Source organism: Haemaphysalis longicornis, unplaced genomic scaffold (genome assembly GCF_048455015.1).
Source record: "Haemaphysalis longicornis isolate Haplotype H1 unplaced genomic scaffold, Haemaphysalis longicornis Haplotype H1 scaffold_9, whole genome shotgun sequence".
Taxonomy (NCBI): domain Eukaryota; kingdom Metazoa; phylum Arthropoda; class Arachnida; order Ixodida; family Ixodidae; genus Haemaphysalis; species Haemaphysalis longicornis.
In genome coordinates, this window is record NW_027526460.1 from 24254335 (window position 1) to 24272102 (window position 17768).

A 17768-nucleotide genomic window follows, 5' to 3' on the forward strand; every position below is an offset into this window, starting at 1 on the left:
ATCCTCTCGCCTTTCTCTTTTTCATAAAATGTATCATTATAATCCAGCTTCTCTCTTCCCCCTCCCACATTTTACCTCGTTTCGGTCATCGTTTTAAAGTAGGTGTGCCATTTTGCCGGATAAACCACTACAGTGATTGCTTCATTCCCAGAACAAGCAAAGACTGGAACTGCCTTTCCGCTGCCACCGCATCCCTCACCGACCCTGCAAACTTCACTCTCCATTTTGCAACAATTGTAACATTTCGCTTAATTCTTTGTTGTATAACCCCCACTCCTTCGTGAATTGGAAGTATTCAAATAAATTCTAAGGGGATGTATTGCTCAACGCGAGGTAGCTGACGAAAGGCCTTTAATGACCGTTATCCAAGATTGAGCCGGTTCACAGACGCGCGCCTGTCGTCTTCGTCGTCGGTGGTTTTTTTCTTGTTGCCACTGTCGATGCTGCTTTCGCGGCTGCGGAGTCTGGCGCACTATCGTGTTTTGTTCACTAGCGCCTGTACCATTCATCTCCCTTACAATTTCCCCGGGACGAATAGGAGCCATCCTGGCGACTTAGGGGCACGAAACCATGGCGGGTTCGAAGTATCGCTTCAGGCGTGCGACGTGAACGGTCTCTCGGCCACGGCAGCGATTGTCAGAGGAAGGAGTCAGAGGCTCGACCACATAATTAACAGGCGACGTCCGTTCGAGTACACGATACGGTCCGTGATACTTTGAAATGAGCTTGCTCGACAGCCCAGGAGTCGTGGCCGGAACCCAGAGCCAAACGAGATCACCCGGACAAAATTCTGGGGTAGGCGTCGACGCATCATGGCGGAACTTTTGGCGCCCTTGCTCGTCTGACGTGAACGAGCGAGCCAGTTGGCGACACTCCTCCGCACGTCGGGTGACGTCAGAGATTGACAAGGCTTCAGACACGTCGGGACTGTAGGGGAGGATCGTGTCAAGCAGGCACGACGGCTCGCGTCCATACACAAGGAAGAAGGGAGAGAAACCCGTGGTGGCTTGCTTGGCAGTGTTGTAGGCGTAGGTTACAAATGGGAGAATCATATCCCAGTTGGAATGGTCGGATGATACATACATTGCCAGCATGTCTCCCAAGGTGCGGTTAAAACGTTCCGTTAAGCCGTTTGTCTGCGGGTGATATGCAGTAGTCGTGCGGTGGACGATGCGGCAGGCCTTTAGGAGCGCTTCAATGACGTCAGAAAGAAAGACACGCCCCCTGTCACTGAGAAGTTCACGAGGAGCGCCGTGACGTAAGATGATGCGGTTGAGCAGAAATGTTGCAACGGCGTCGGCAGTACCGGCACGCAGCGCAGCGGTTTCGGCGAACCGTGTCAGGTGGTCGACGGCTACGATGACCCACCTATTGCCAGCCGCAGTACAGGGAAGGGGTCCGTAGAGGTCGATTCCTACCCGGTCAAAAGGTCGAATCGGGCACGCCAAAGGCTGCATCGGGCCAGACGCACGAGGGGGTGGTGGCTTGCGCCGTTGACAGTCCGTGCAAGAGCGAACATAACGACGAACGAAGCCATACATACCACGCCAGTAATATCGCAGTCTAAGGCGTTCGTAGGTCTTTAGCACGCCGGCGTGAGCACACTGAGGCTCACTGTGAAACTGGTCGCACACTTCAGAGCGCAGATGGCGGGGAATGACGAGCAGCCATTTGCGCCCATTAGGGTGGTAGTTCCGTCTGTAGAGCAAGCCATCACGAATAGCGAAGTGGGACGCTTGGCGCCGAATTGCTCGAGGTAGCGACGAGTTGGACGGGTTCGAAAGGTAGTTGCAAAGCGACATGACCCACGGATCTTTTCGCTGTTCGGATGGCATGGAACTCACGTCAAGGAGCGATACAAAGCACTCAGAGGGGGAATTACTCGTCTCGTCAGGCAACATCGGACACCGGGAGAGGGCGTCAGCGTCGTGGTGCTTGCGGCCAGAGCGATACACCACGCGGATGTCAAAGTCCTGAAGGCGGAGTGCCCAACGTGCCAGTCGGCCAGAAGGGTCTCTCAGGGACGACAACCAACAAAGCGCATGATGGTCGGTGACCACGTCGAAAGGTCGGCCATACAGATAAGGACGAAACTTCGAGAGGGCCCACACAATTGCCAAGCATTCCCGCTCAGTGACAGAGTAATTCGACTCCGCAGGTGTGAGTGTGCGGCTCGCATAGGCGACCACGTATTCGTGAAACCTGGTTTTCCTTTGAGCCAGAACAGCACCCAGACCAACTCCACTCGCATCGGTGTGGACTTCAGTTGGGGCCGACGGGTCGAAATGACGAAGAATTGGCGGGGACGTGAGGAGGCGACGTAGGGTTGTAAAGGCCTTGTCGCAAGCCGATGACCATGCCAAAAGACCCGTCTTGTTGCCAAGAAGTTGTGTCAATGGCGCGATTATGGAGGCGAAGTTACGCACAAAGCGGCGGAAATACGAGCATAGCCCGATGAAGCTACGAAGCTCTTTGATGGTGGTCGGCTTCCGGAGCGCAGGTCAAGGGACGAGAAATATTCTGCTCCTTGAAGGCAATCTAGGGCGTCGTCGATGCGTGGTAGCGGGTAAACATCCTTGCGAGTTATTTTGTTTAGGCGACGGTAGTCGACACAAAAACGGATGGAGCCGTCCTTTTTCCGCACGAGTACTACCGGCGACGCCCAGGGGCTGTTCGATTGTCGAATGATACCGCGCTGGAGCATGTCACCCACTTGTTCGTCAATTATGCTCCTTTCGGAAGGGGCAACGCGGTAAGGTCGCTGGCGTAAAGGCGCGTGGGAGCCGGTGTCGATAGGGTGGCTGACCGTCGTGGAGCGACCAAGCGACGTCTGCGCACAGTCAAAGGACGAATGAAATTGACACAGTAGTTTCATCAGTTGGTCTCGTTGGGGCGGCGTAAGGTCGGCGTCGATGGCACGATCGAAAACTTCCGGGGATACCCGAGATGCAGTGGCAGGAGGTGGGCAGAGTCCGGTCACCTCAACGTGCGGCAGGTCGTCCAAAGCGGCGATGACAACGGCGGACTCCACTGACTCGGCGCGTCCAAGGCACTCGCCGCGGAGCAAAGAGCGAGGACTAGCTCCAGGATTAGAAACGAACAGGGTGGTTTGGCCATCGCGGATACTGAGCAAGGCGAAAGGAAGCAACAGACATCGGCGTTGGCAGAACAATTGCGACGGCATGAAAATTGCATTGACGTCGGAAGGAAGATGGCAGATCAAGGGCACAGGGACGGTGGAGCATGAAGGGATAGTGGTGTCGTCGGCGACAGAAACTTTCACAGAAAGAGGTGTTGGAGAAACTTCTGATGGTATATCAAGCGGTGAAAACAACTCAACTTCGGCTCGGGCGCAGTCAATGATAGCGTTGTGCCGGGAGAGGAAATCCCATCCCAGGATGACGTCATGTGAGCATGAAGAAAGGGCAATGAACTGAACAATGTACAGAACGTCTTGGATGAACACCCGGGCAGTACACGTACCTACTGGTTCGATCGAACGTGCTGAAGCAGTACGTAAGGGTGGTCCAAAATGCGGCGTCATAACCTTTTTCAGGCGGCGGCAAAGCTCTAGGCGGATAACTGAAACGGCGGCTCCAGTGTCGACAAGCGCATGAGTGGCGACTCCGTCTATTATAATGTCGACGACGTTATTGGGTGAGAAGGTAGGTCTTGAACAGTTCGACGATGACGCAGCTCTTGCCTCCGGAACTGCGGCGCCTAGTTTTCCGCTTCAGGAGGCAAGGGGCGCCGATGCATCGGCGAAAGTGAACGGCGTCGCGGGGATGGGTGACGGTTGGTGGTGTCACGCGAGTTGGCGGGCGGAGTCGTCTCGGCAAAACTGGTCGGAGCACGAGGCATCGACTGCGGCGAGACATACGGCACGTTCCAAGAAGGCTGCCGTGCAGGCATCCCCCCGCGGCGGCAGTAACGCGCCACGTGTCCGGGAGTTAAGCAAACAAAGCAGATTGGGCGATTGTCCGGCGTGCGCCAAGCGGTGGTCGAAGATGACGGGTCAAGCCGTACGCGCGGCGGCCTCTGCAACACAGGCGGCATCGGCAGGTAGCTGGGATACGTTGGTCTTCCTGTGAGCTCAGTGGGCTGTTGCGGCATGACTGGGAAGATTGGCTGACTTGTGACGGCTTCGGCAAAGGGCCTGGAGATGGCGTCGGCGTAGGTTAGAGGTCCGGCAACAGGTAGTGTTTGCACTGAGGTCACGTACGTGGGCGGAATAGCAGGTGGTGTGGGTTGCGCGATGCCGGCACCGATGAGCGAAGCGGTCACAGGTGCGTGTTGGCGGGAGCATGGAATGGTATCGGCCACCTGCTGCTGGATAGCACTTCTCAACGAAGGGGCAAGGGTGGCGTCAGACGTCGGTGTGAAGGGAACTAGGGAAAGCTGACGGGCAACTTCTTCCCGGATGAACTGCTGAATGCGCGGAGACAGAGTGTTGTCGCTACCAGCAGTTAAACTCGACACATCCTGGCCAACAGATCGCCGTGTAAGAGCTCGCTGTCTCCTGAGCTCGTCATAGCTCTGGCACAGGTTGATGACGTCGGTGACCGTTTGGGGATCCTTCGCCAGCAGCATTTGAAAAGCGTCATCTGAAATGCCTTTGAGGATGTGCTTAATTGTGTCCTCGTCACTCATCGTGGCGCTCACCCTCCTGCACAAATCCACAACTTCCTCGATGTAACTGAGGAAGCTCTCACCGGGCTGCTGCGCTCGTTCTCGCAAGCGCTGCTCTGCGTGAAGCTTCCGCACTGAAGGGCGACCGAAGTGTTCCGAAAACCTCGATTTGAATTCCGACCACGTGGGGTATCGCTTTCCGTGGTTGCCATACCAAAGCTCGGCCGTACCGGTGAGGTAAAATTCCACGTTGTTCCGCTTCACGTTGTCACCCCAGTTGTTGTGGGCGCTTACTCTGTCGTACGTGACGAGCCAGTCTTCCACGTCCTGCTCGTCTGTGCCATTGAAGAATGGGGGATCCCGCTGACGAATAGAACCGGAACAGATGATGGTCGTCGTAGTAGGTGCAGCCGGGGGCTCAGTCTCGCGAGGAGGAGCCATGGCGCTGGGGAGCGTCCGGGAGCGGAGTTCCAGTGTATAGAGAGGTCAGGACCACAGCAACCTCCACCAATTCTAAGGGGATGTATTGCTCAACGCGAGGTAGCTGACGAAAGGCCTTTAATGACCGTTATCCAAGATTGAGCCGGTTCACAGACGCGCGCCTGTCGTCTTCGTCGTCGGTGGTTTTTTTCTTGTTGCCACTGTCGATGCTGCTTTCGCGGCTGCGGAGTCTGGCGCACTATCGTGTTTTGTTCACTAGCGCCTGTACCATTCATCTCCCTTACAAAATAAATAAATAAATAAATAAATAAACAAATAAATAAATAAATAAATAAATAAATAAATAAATAAATAAATAAATAAATAAATAAATAAATAAATAAATAAATAAATAAATAAATAAATAAATAAATAAATAAATAAATAAATAAATAAATAAAAAAAACCGAATAATCTAGGTCTACCCTCACCCCTGCGGTTTCTCAAGCCTTGCACCACTAAGTGCAAGCTGCGCCATTTTTAAAAGCAAAGCTTTACTACTTTCGTCCAGTGGTTTGGCCGCGGCTGCGCAAGTTGACCTTTTGACAGTAGACTCACCCCCGCCAACACACCCCTCTAAGCGCATTGCGTGGTTCGCCGGGCCCGCTTTCGGCACTGCGCACGAGGCCCCATTTTCAGTCGTTCTGCTAAATTAGCCGCCGCGGTTACGGGCGCTTAGCTGATCGGCAGCCGGCCAACCCCGCCGCCTCCCAGGCATGCGCCGCTGGGTCGTCTCGGGCTTCGTGACTCGTCTTGCGCCCGGCAAAGAGGAGCGCCGCGTTCGCCGAGAATGAAAGCGAGGCCGGGCCTACTCCTGTAAGCGTTGCACGGGACCGTACGGCTTTGAGCCGTGGTCAGAAACACAGCTTCATCAAAAATTAACCAAGCGAAACTAAGACTGAACCAGACTAAGCCAAGCTTTTGCTTTGCATGTCCAAAGTTTCCGCGTCCATACTCTGGTTCTGGGAGTTTCGTTGGTTCCATTTTGTGATGGGCCATCGCGTTCGAGAGTAGCCAGATTTAAGGTGTTCGTGAAGGCGAATGAGATCTGCGGAACTCCTAAAAATATGACATTACAGCGAATGGCATTAGATTTTTGCGTGTAGCAGCGAATTATTGGCATTGAAACTTAAGGCATTAGCACTTAGTCATTTTCGTGTACGTGTGGCACGGGTATAAGACTGCTTACATAAACCCGCGAACAACGAAGGAAGATCGTTTATATGCAAGTTTACATCTGGCGTTGCTGCTAAGCCTTCAATACTTATAATTTGAGTCGTCATTACCCCCTAACACGGAACATACCAGCGGCGGGAACCCAAGGAGATTAGCCGAAAACACTGGCAACATTGAGGCGCTATAGCGGCCCTCTATCGCGTAAGACGGCGAGATGAGAGCTGAAACCGCTGTAATTTGTCACCCTGCGGCAAGCCAGGGCCTTTCACGTCAACCCTCATACAAATTATTTCACAATCCAATAATAAACGGTCCATCTTGTAGGATAACGGGGGACGTCTCCTTCAATTAGGCATCGGATGGATTGAACCCTTTTACGACCCACTACCGGGCTTAAAACAAATGAGAAAAGAAAATTTATAACTGCAGAAGGAAAGCAGGGCCGACAAAAGCGGGATGGAAACACTGCGAAAACGGATAATTTATTAAGTGGCGCTTTGTGCCGCCTAAATGTTTAAACACCCCATTCGGGCTAGAAGTTTGTGATTGCGTTATGTTACACTTGAGTTGTTTACCGAACACTTTAGTGTGGACTTATTTTCGTGATTCGCTTGTTATGATAGAAACTTTTGGAAAGTGTGAAATAAGTTTTCGCAGAAAGCAATATTAAAAAAAAAATACATCGCCTGGAAGAGAAAACATACATCTAATGAATTCGTTCCTTTCCTTCAAGAATAATAAGTTTTCAGAATTCAAAGTTACCTCTGCTTGCTCATTTCCTCTAGAAACGCAATAATCAGCGGCCGTTGCGGGTTAATGCACTGGTTTAATTCCACGAAACATCTTCGCCGTGGTCACCGCTTGAGTGTGAAACGTGTTATAAACATTCCTTCCACACATTGCACTTTTCGTATTATTGAGTGCAGCCGTCTGCCGTTTTGGGAACGTCAAAGGGTGCTTTTTGAAGGTGGCGTGGGGATTATTTAAAGGATAAAAGTTTAGTACGCGAAACGGGTAAGAAGCGACAAGACCTGTGCATACCCGTGCATTTGCCACAACCTTGTAAAATTGCGCTGTTTCCTTATAGAAAGAAGAAACAAACAAAAACAATTACACTGCCCACGCCCCGTGCGCTATCGCCCATACATTACCGTGGGCGTATTTTACACCCGCAAGCGCCTGTGTGATCGTGCTCTTCCGTACCTTTTCTAAATTAAATACCATTTTTGGACAGTCGTTGTTTATACTGAGTTGCTAATTTTGCGTATTATTTAAAATACATTTCTATATGTACAAGAGTATTTAGGTGGGATTTCTCGGTAAAATTAAGCAGTTGTGAGTTTGCGTCTGTCATGTGGCATTTCGTGTGTCATTTTCGTATACAGTGTAGCCCATTTATAACGAACCCACTTACAGCGATATAGCGGTTATAACGAAGTGATCTTGATTTCCCGTCCCAATTATAGCGGTCTTATATTAGTCCAGATATAGCGAAAAAGCGGTTATAGCGAAGAAATTTCAGATTCCCGCTTGCTTCGTTATAACCGGGCTACACTGTATAACATTTTCAAATCCCAACATGAATCACCTTGTCCAGAAATGGGTCTCACTCGACATAACCAAACGCCTGATATGGTCACGTCTTAACCTCTTAAGGTAGACCTAAGTTTAAAGAAAGAGGAAAAATCGCGTAATATAATGCAGGATGTTGCCCACATGTGTGAGGGGTGTGTACCATGGCTCGCTGGTGTTTTTCTTTTTTTAATTTTTTATCACAATGCTTGCTTTCAATACAATTTCGAAAAAGGCGAGCCACAATTCTTGGTCAATCTAGGACCAAAGGGGGTGGGGGGGGGGGGGGGGGGGGCGTTAATCAGTTTTGGAAATAGGTGTTGAAGTACTGCTTTTTCACCGTAAATAGGGATCCGACACCGTTATTCATCAAACCTTCCTTCAGAGTCGCTGAAATTTCATTTAAAAGACCCGTTAGAGCGGTTATATTTATATCTCTGCGCTGATCGAAATTCAGTAATTTTATGTTTCCTTTCGAACACACAAAAAATATCATAAGCTCTTAAAAAGAATGTCGGGGCAGGTAGGTGGTGTTACCATTTCAGGGCATCCCATAAATGCAAGAATGCGTCATGCTACCAGTGAAAGCGATTGAGATTGCCTTTGTAAACTGAATTTCAGAGAACGAGGCTTCATGATTTGTTTCTGCTTATGCTTTTATTGCAGGCTCAAAGCCATAGTGTGGAAAGACCGAGCTTGCTACGAGCCACGGCGTACAAGTTCATTGTCACTATTACAGCCATTCTGAGATTCCCCATGGGTCGTAGGTTTTTTTTTTTTTTTTTTTGCGTAGTAATGAAAACTTACTGCCGCTTCCATGCTATGCCTTGAACGTTGAGGAACCGAACTACAGCATACCACTCTTGTTTGCGCCTTTCGTGCGCACATACGGCGGGAAAAAGGCACGAAGCGCGACCACAGTGCATTCTTACGGGCCGCTCAGCGGAGCATCCACACTAGCAGCGCGAGCTGTCGCCACCTACATGTCGATCTCGCGGCGAATAATACTAGCATCTTCGGTATAAACTTAGCCCTTCACAACACCCCCTCATGCTTCGACGCCCACGCTGTTTTGGTAATGAGATGACACTGCCCTTATTTGCATCTTAGTGAATAGCGCCTCAAACGCTCGTGAAATTTACGCGGCACAGTAATTGGCTAAGCACGTTTCTAAAAATATTGATAAAAATGCGTTAGAAACGCGGGGAACGCAATATATAAAATCCGAACTTATCCCCATTTTCGTTTTTGTGCATGCTTTGAAGTCTTACATTAGCATATGCTTCCACACACTTTTAGGTAATGCAGGTTCCGTGAGAAAATTCGAAGACTTCAATTTTTATGCGGACATTGTAGATTGCTTAGGGTGAGTAAGTATTAGCTCGGTGTAGTTTAATTAACGCTTGACCTAATCCCTGGCCCAAGTGTCATACCGCAACTTCCCGAAGCACCCCTCTGAAAAGTTTTCTCTGATCTCCAAAGAAACGAAAAAAAAAACGCCACCTATTTTATATGCGAACCCTGTTTAATCTTCTTAGAGTAAGTGTTGCCTTAGAACGGCTCCTGATTGTATAAACGAACGTCTTCGTGGCGTAGCTGTTACCCGGAAGAAAAACCACACTGATGTTCAGTGAAATGGATTATACGCAGTCAAGCTCCTTCAGTGGATTAGACTGTCAGTGTCAAGCCCGAGTAAAAGTGTTCTCGAATATCAGTCCACTCATTGTCCTGTATACCTCTTTTTGTGTTGCCTTTTCTTCTTTTTTTCTACAAGTTTTTTTTCTTTTACAAACACGTAGAAACTATATTAGCTATGCGCTGCATTGTAGGTTGAACTGTTGCATTTTGTTCAGGGTGCAAGATATAGTTTCTATGTGAGAACTCAGCCCCTCAAACAACCTTTCTTCGTCGTTATAAAATGACAAAACAGACGCTGCTGGTAACATTGGAAAAGCTTTATTTTAGAAAATGTGCGAACGGAAGGTTAGAATGATTAGAGGGAGACGTGTGGGTGGGGGGCCATGATCAGGAATCCTTAATCAACAGCACCCTGCCTTGCTTTTCGGACCAAGTTTACCTATTCCTGTTAGGCGGAACCAGCCGGAGCTGCCTCCCATGTCTCTAGTACGGTAGTAGGGTTGGTGTGGTTAGTCTGGCACCATATGGTCCGGCACTACAAGGTTGCGTGGGAAAGCGTGGACTTTGCGTCGCTTGCAGTGGTCTCATATGTTATTTGGAAACATTAGTGCTAAACGTGACTTGTGAGTGAAGGGGTTGTTCGTATTCGCATAGTGTCTGCGAATCGTGGGTGTTGAGCTCCTTGCCTGCCTGCTCTGTCTGAGCTTGGTAAGCTGTTCGCCGTATCGTTCTGGTGGTGGAGAGTGGTATGAGTGGTCGTGTAGGGCGCGGCAAGCTAGGGCTCTCGTCGCCCTGTTTGCCGCCTCAATACCCTCCAGCTTCTCGTGCCCTGGACACCATTTTAGACTGTGGGTTTTCGTCCGTTTCGTAGGAAGAATGTGTTATAACTGCCTCGGGATTCTTCCGGCCGTGATGTTCATTATGGCTCCCTTGGAGTCTGAAATGATGTTCAGTCCTCGATTATTCTCTTCTCCTTTGCCAGGAGAATGGCGCCGGTTTAGGCCTCCTCGATGCTAATATTTATCATTGTGAGGCAGTACTGCAGGTCGCCTTGGTATGCAGTCTACTACAAACACCGTAGAGTTTGAGTGGTCTCCTAGGCTTGCATTAGTGTAGACTGTGTTGGCGTGGTGTTGAAATTTCCTCCTGAGATATTTAATTCTCGCCTGTCTTCTCTCATGGCGAATTGTAGGGTCTATGTTCTTGGGCAGTGGGAGAGTTTTGATTTCGGTGCGCTGCTCTTTGCTATGGGAGTGAGAAAGATCCTCGAAATGTCACTGGGACCATTGCCGACAGCGCCATCCTGTGCCAGAAAAAAGAAACTACCTGAGCGCCAACCCATAGCCTCCTCTAAAAGTTATAGAGGAGGCTATGGCCAACCTCGGGAGCCAGCGAGGCGGAAATACAACGCACTGCGCATTCTGTGCTCCGGACCGCAGAATAATGTTTAGCATCACTCTGTGTGCGAAATCATGTGGTGGTGTTCCAATTTGAGCTACTGATAAAACGTCCCTGCTAGTTGGCATCCGTGGCGCAGGGGTATTCTCGCATTTTGGCACTGACGGCCTGCTTTCATGCCCCAGCAGTGTTTACGATTTCTTCTCCAAAATGAATTTTTTACTGTAAAACGTTCTCTCAAGTCAATTCTCCGCATGTTTTTGTAAATAAGGGTGGTTTGGCATTCTTAGGTCAGTTTATAGGAATGAGGCCGAGCTACACCGTGGTACGGTCCACAGGATAAAGCTGAACATTACCCTGAGGTCTAGTTCACAGAACAATGCTGCATTTTATCCGATGGTCTGGTCAGCAGGATAGGCACTGACAAAAGAAAAGAGAGATGGCGATTATTTCAGCCCACCCCGCGCTGGACATCGCACTCACACCGCTGTCTCACCTAGCGGCGCAAGTTTCTCTGGATATATACTCGAGACGCTAGGGCAGTGCCCAAAATACCGGCATGTGTTTCGAAATAATATGCATTCCGAAATCGTACATTTATGCTTTTGCATTCACTAGATTATGAAGTCTGCTTTATTTGTTTTTTTTTCTTCTGGCACCAGTGACGACACCACGTTCCGTAAAAAAAATAGCAGTGGCTTAGCTCGGCCAGGATATACGTAGCGTGAGTTAAGGTTCAGCTGGTTATTCTTAGCTTGGCTGGTAGTCTAGGATTAGCTTGATTATCTTGCTTATTGCTGCTTCAATGACACACACACACGGTATACGCATTATGTGACACATGTATATTTATCAAGCGGCTCCGGCGCAGCGTCACCAATCGCCCCAGAGCTAAGCTGGTTCCACAGGCGCACGCCGGTGTTGCGGCGACGCACGAGCCATCGGTTCCACACCCGGCAACCCCTCGCATGATCATCAACTGGACCGGGCGGCCACGTGCGGAATGGAGGTCGGCGAAGATGCTGGACGCATGGGGTGTGGTTCCACAGGTGCACGCCGGTGTTGCTGCGACGCACGAGCCATCGGTTCCACACCCGGCCACCCCTCGTGTGATCAAGTGGACCGGGCCGCCACGTGCCGCGCTTGCGCAGCACGGCTTTCCAGGAGCCTCGCGAAACTGGTCAACCTCAGCCAGTGTTGCTCACGCTACAAAAAAATATTTTCTGGTCGCGTTGTGTAGTTACCCAGTTGCGACGCTTACTCCCTTGGGGGGAGGGGCCTGTCATAGCATACAAGCACGGCAAGTGATGACAGTGGTCGTGCTTCAGGTATGCCAGTTCATAGAGTTTCATACTAATTATTCTAGAGGGAAAACTGTCGCTCGAATGCCGATTCGCCAATCCGGCCGCCATAATACCCAAGCATTCTAGTTCACTGTAGCCATAACAGCTGACGGCATGGAGGCTGACGGTATTACTTTCTTACTTGGCCTGGCTTGCAACCTGGCTTCTTGTCACGTCTGAAGACAAAAAAAAAAAAAAAAAAAAAAAAAACAACAGGGCCAGCATTTTGTCTCGTTTGTATTTTATGAAACTTTACAAAAATCTCTGACAAATAAGTCTCTTGAGAGATATACCCTTGGCTTGATCAAACGCTACTAACAATATTGCAATTTTTGCAGCCGCATCCAACTATCGAGCGGGTAAATTATCCACGCCCCGCAAAAATGGAATGTTTCTCCGCGGTTCCTGACTCCACGTTCAGTGAAGCACGGCTCACCCGGACAATAGGGCCAGAGTTTAGTATATATTAGTATGAAACTCTATAATGCATGCCAGCAACGGCTACTAAGGACAAGTACTGGTACTGACTCGGCCTATTTTGCGTGTGCGTGCAGCAAAAATGGTTGGCTATAGCTTGCATAGAAGCAGCAAGGCTATTTAATTTAACCCTCTTGCAACATCTGTATAGTGCAAGTTAATGAAGGATATCGTACCTCCCCAAGACTTCACACGTCGGGCCGAAAGCAAATAAATGATAGCGCATACCATCGAGATTTACCCAGTAATATCGGCCTGCTGTTATGGCTTCGTTTGACTGGTATCATCCGAATGTATTCGTTTAAATTTTTCTCCAATAAAAAAAAAAAACCAGGAAACCGTGAAGGTGCCCCCATCCTTTTACTTGTGCGGTAAAATAGGCACATTGAAGCCACTTTGGAATAAAACGTTTTTCGAATGCAGGGAAAAGCAACTTCCCAACTTTGTTTTTGCTTGAATATGTTTATGTTCAAGTTGTAGTTAAGTTACAAAACATGGAGCATTTGTATAACCGCAGTTAGATCATCCTTAGCTTCAAGGAATGCAGTCCTAGTGGAAGTAAACTTCGGCTTCCACCAGCCTGCAGCAAAAGTACCCATACGCCTCTATTATAATTACTAAAGTTAGTTAAGTAGCTTTTAATATCGCTCTGCCGGCAAAGGCTCCCACGAGTCTCAGGAAACCAGCCTTTAGCAATTCACATTCATCACTAAGCAAACACCGGCGCTGTGTTTTCACTGAACTTGTCGGGACGCAGTTCCTATTGTTTGCATCCCTGCGTGGGGACTTGGGTTATGAGGACTGCATTCCGTTAGACGAAAACGCGTTGGGTGGGTTTGACATTTCCTGCTCCGTCGTTGACATCCCTCATGGTACAGCGTTACCACTGGCGTTTTGCCGTCGTACTTTCCCAAGTTGTTTGCCTCTCTCGCTCGACCTCCCCGTACTTTCTCCGCTCACAGCTGCATGTATTTGCTTCCGTGGACCGTTCTCCAAACGCAGTTCCTTTCTGGCTGATGACAGCTAATACGAACACGCAAACGTGAATGAGTTTGTTTGAACGCATCGCTGCGTAAAAAGTTCATTTTGCAGAAAAGAAATTGCAGGTGCTAGCGGAGGCTGCGTAAACGTGTGTTACTCTAAGCAATATATTGCGTAGTGCAGTGGCGTAGCTGTTTCTTAGAACTTTTCTCTCGAAGAAGGGGGGGGGGGGGTGAAGCTTGTTTCAGAAAACATGCAAGACGCCAGGAAACTAGCATAAACACGCTCAGTGAAATCTGAGACTAATATCAATTTTCTCACTAATGGCAGTGCAGTCATGTTTATGCAGGGCAGCTTGTCCCAACTTTCTTGCACTTATTTTAAATCCCGAAATCCTTCGTGCAGCCTTTACGCTTCTGGAACAAATATTTCCAGCTTTTGGCACTTTTCTCGAGCTCTTCCGGTCGCGCCAAGCGTCGTCCTGGCATCGTCTACTAATCGTCGACAGGGGCACTTTTTGTTGACTATAATGTATGCCTGAAACGATTTCGGGACTCCGCGTGCATCCATCTTCATTATTCCTAAAGCTATTTTATCATGCACCCGGTCGCAAGACATGAGGTCAAGTTGTAGAAAGACGTTGTGCGTGCAGGCTGCGGGGATCCACAGGTGTTGTGCTGATGGCAAGTGTGCATGTCCGAATATATTATTGAGCAGTGCTTGTACGAAAGCGCCCGGTGAAAGCGTGCTGTCCCCGCTTTCTGATTGAGCTACTTCACGCGAGAAAAAGGACTGAATCATACAAAATATTTTCAAAACGACGAACAGCTACTGTCCTGCCGCCGTGCTGAATAGTAGCAATCCTGAATGCGGGCGGAACATTTCAGGAACTAGAAGCGTGCACTTCACTGATGTACGGATAGACTGGCACAGCCACACCAGACGGCACATCGTGTGAAGCCCGTACAGGAGCCCCCAAGTTTAACTTAAGCGCCCAGAATAGCCTAGATTTATTTCTGTTCACGTTTAAAGTGTTCTGGTTAAATCATAAAACGTTGCTCATATGCACTGCGACTAGGTCCCCTGCCTGAGTAATTATCTGAAGATATTTCTGTAGCGCGTACAGCAGGTATCGCCGTCAAATCTCTCTAGATCAGAGACAGAGCAAGTGTGTCACGATATCTTCTCTTTCGCACTGTGGCGTTCATCTATTTATTTTTCTTGGGTTGGTGTTGTTACTTTTTTCCCTTCATTTACTTTTCATTTTGTTTCAGCGTTTCGATTAACGATTTTCTTTTCAATTGTTTTTTTTGTCCGGACTCTGTTGGCAGCAATCTCTTGTTTTTCTTGTCCTTTTTTTCATTTTTTTTAACGCTTCATGTTTGTCTTCTTCCTGCTGTAACCCTGATGTCTGACATGCACCACTCATCAACGTAGTCACCCCCCATCTCGTGTAGCAAGCCTTGTCCCTAGCAGGGCTGACCTCACCAGTTCACATTAAAGAGCATTCTCTCTCTCTCGCCGTCATACCATTCACCAATGCCTAAACCGAAGTTCTTCAGTGGCGTGCTTGTAGGATCAGGTCAGATGCCTCCGGAGCGAGTGCTGTTGTACCCCGAAGTGGGGCACAGGGAAATATATGTGAGCTTTCTTGATGATCGGTCGATCCGATCGCATTGCAAAAATGATTGAGGGAGAGGATAGCTCGATCTTCCCTGTGAGGGAGCCACTGTACTCCACAGCGCTGGGAAGGGGTTGGGGGATGTACTAAAGGTCGATATTGAGCCCTGGCAGCGCTGGTAATTAGGAAGGCAAAAACGTCGATGTGGAGTTTGGAAGAGTGAAAAGAAAAATGAACAAGATTGGAAAGCTTCAGCGAGCAGCTTCGATGAGTTCTCGTCCAGCTTAGCCTGCTTATACAAATCGTGCCTTGCAAAATGTAAACAACTGAACTGTCAGTCCTTGCTAGACTCGCCTCACACATACACGAAGCTTTGCGGAAAACTCTGGCCTTACATATATGCGCCAATGCACTTGAAGAGAAAATAGATTAGAGTACCACAACGCACTATATGTACACGAATCGGTCAATAACGGAAGGACACGCCACCCATTCGTCCTCAAACAACATTTTTTATGGTTATTACACAGAAAAGGAGCTGGCCAGAACGACGTCACGCCAAGCCACCATTGGTGTCTCAATCTAACCGGTGCGGCACGTGGTGGAAAAATGGGCAAAACATTAACCTTTCAGGATTCGTGAGCTCATCGACGACCAGTTACTTAAGCCCTCCATTGTCCTCTCCGGCACGCGAGGCTATACGGGGGCAGCGACCACGAGAGTGGAGCCACCTAAGCCGCTCCGCCGTGAAGTTCCAAGCTCATTAAGGTGAAGTTGGCAATTCTTTTCCTTGGAAGACAGCGGCAATATTCGGAGTTCGGAATCTCGGGAGCGTAAGGTGGAGAAGGAATAAAAGAAGAACACAATATGCGGCGCGGGTTCCCAGGAGTGTTCCCTCAATGGTGCGCTAGGGGATTACCGGGAGCGAGCAATCGCTCTAATCTCCTTCGGCAGCAGCCTTAAGTTGCAGGAAGAAATAATGAGTCTTCTCGATGTTGCTCCACCTAAGCCGTTTGCCTTTATTCAGCCGGGAAGACCTCCTTGATAGAGAATCAACGTCCTGAGATTGTCTGCCCATTTATGGGGCCTCGCAGCAACATCATGTGCTAACCGTTGTTGCTCTTTTTTTGTAATGAATATACTGGCATAAATACGAAACAGAAATTATGCATGAATATGCGTTGAAACATATATTAATAGATTAGCAATCTCTTGCGATTACCCCAATGAAAAGACACAATTATAATGTAATACCTTATACCAGAAAATTATGTGCATATATAGGCAAAGTAACCTACTTAGTTGTTATCTTAGTGAGAATTTTGCTGGTTGGTACCTTTAGAATACAAACAAAAAATTAAAATGTAGAAATATAAAAAGAAAAAAAGTGAGTTCAAATGGCATATATGGGTGTTAACGGGCCGCCGCTGCACCTTTTAAGAAGTTTCTTATTTAATCGTGAACAAATTATCAATACATCTGGTACACTCTCAGACACTAAAACCACAAACATAGGCGTTTAGCAAGGTTCCATTCTCGGCCCTCTTTTATTTTTATTATACATTAATGACCTTCCTACCTGCCTCAAATATTCTAATTGCCTACTCTACGCTGACGATACCACCATCTACGCGTCACACTCATCCATTGATGTTCTTACTACTAACCTCAACTTCGATATTAGTAATATTTGGTCATGGTCTCAGAGCAACGGTCTATTAATCAATCCTTCCAAAACTAGATTTGTGGTATTTTCGTCTCGTTTGAAGACTCTAACTTCTATTGCTCCTGTTTACATTAACTCTGATGCCATTCCACCGACTGATCACTGCTCATTTTTGGGGGTTGAACTTGAGAGCTCCTTAAAATTTATTAACCACGTAAACTTTTTAAAAAAGAAGATGGCTTACGGAATCAGAGTATTAATTAAGGCAAGAAATTATTTCCGCCTGCCTACGCTTCTAACTCTTTACTATGCGTTTATTTAGAGCCATATAAACTATTGCATTTCATCCTGGGTCTTAACTTACGATATTCAGTTAGTTTCTTTGAAGCGCATTCAAAACCAAGCCATTCGAATCATGAAGTTTAGCTCTTTCAACTCGAATGTCACTTCCTTATATCAACACCTGGATCTCCTCCCGCTGTATAAACTTATTTTATATAATCTTGGAATGACCGCCGATAGACTTGTTACTGATAAGAGTGTGCTTTTTATAATTGGTAGAACTGATTTGACTAAGCATAACATAACTCGGTTTGCATTACAACATAATTTTATACTTCCAAAGGTCAGAACAAACGATGGTAAACAGTAGGTTGGATTTGCCACCATTAAATTATCGAACGACTTGCCTATTAATAAAAAAATACCTTAAGTCTCCCGTCTTACAAACAATCAATTCTTTAATTTATCATCGAAGACCCCCAGCTTTCAGTTGTTAAGTTCGCAC

At 48.0% G+C, this 17768-nt stretch overlaps 1 protein-coding gene across 1 annotated transcript in view; it reads right to left on the bottom strand.

The window, feature by feature from the left end:
* LOC144153110 (uncharacterized) overlaps positions 1–5258 on the bottom strand; it is a 29823-nt gene extending 24565 nt beyond the window's left edge. Inside the window, exon 1 of the mRNA XM_077684769.1 lies at positions 4027–5258. Within this exon, the coding sequence (XP_077540895.1) occupies positions 4027–5070 (1044 nt within the window). The 5' untranslated portion in view covers positions 5071–5258. The remainder of the gene's footprint in view (positions 1–4026) is intronic.
* Positions 5259–17768: the final 12510 nt, after the last annotated feature.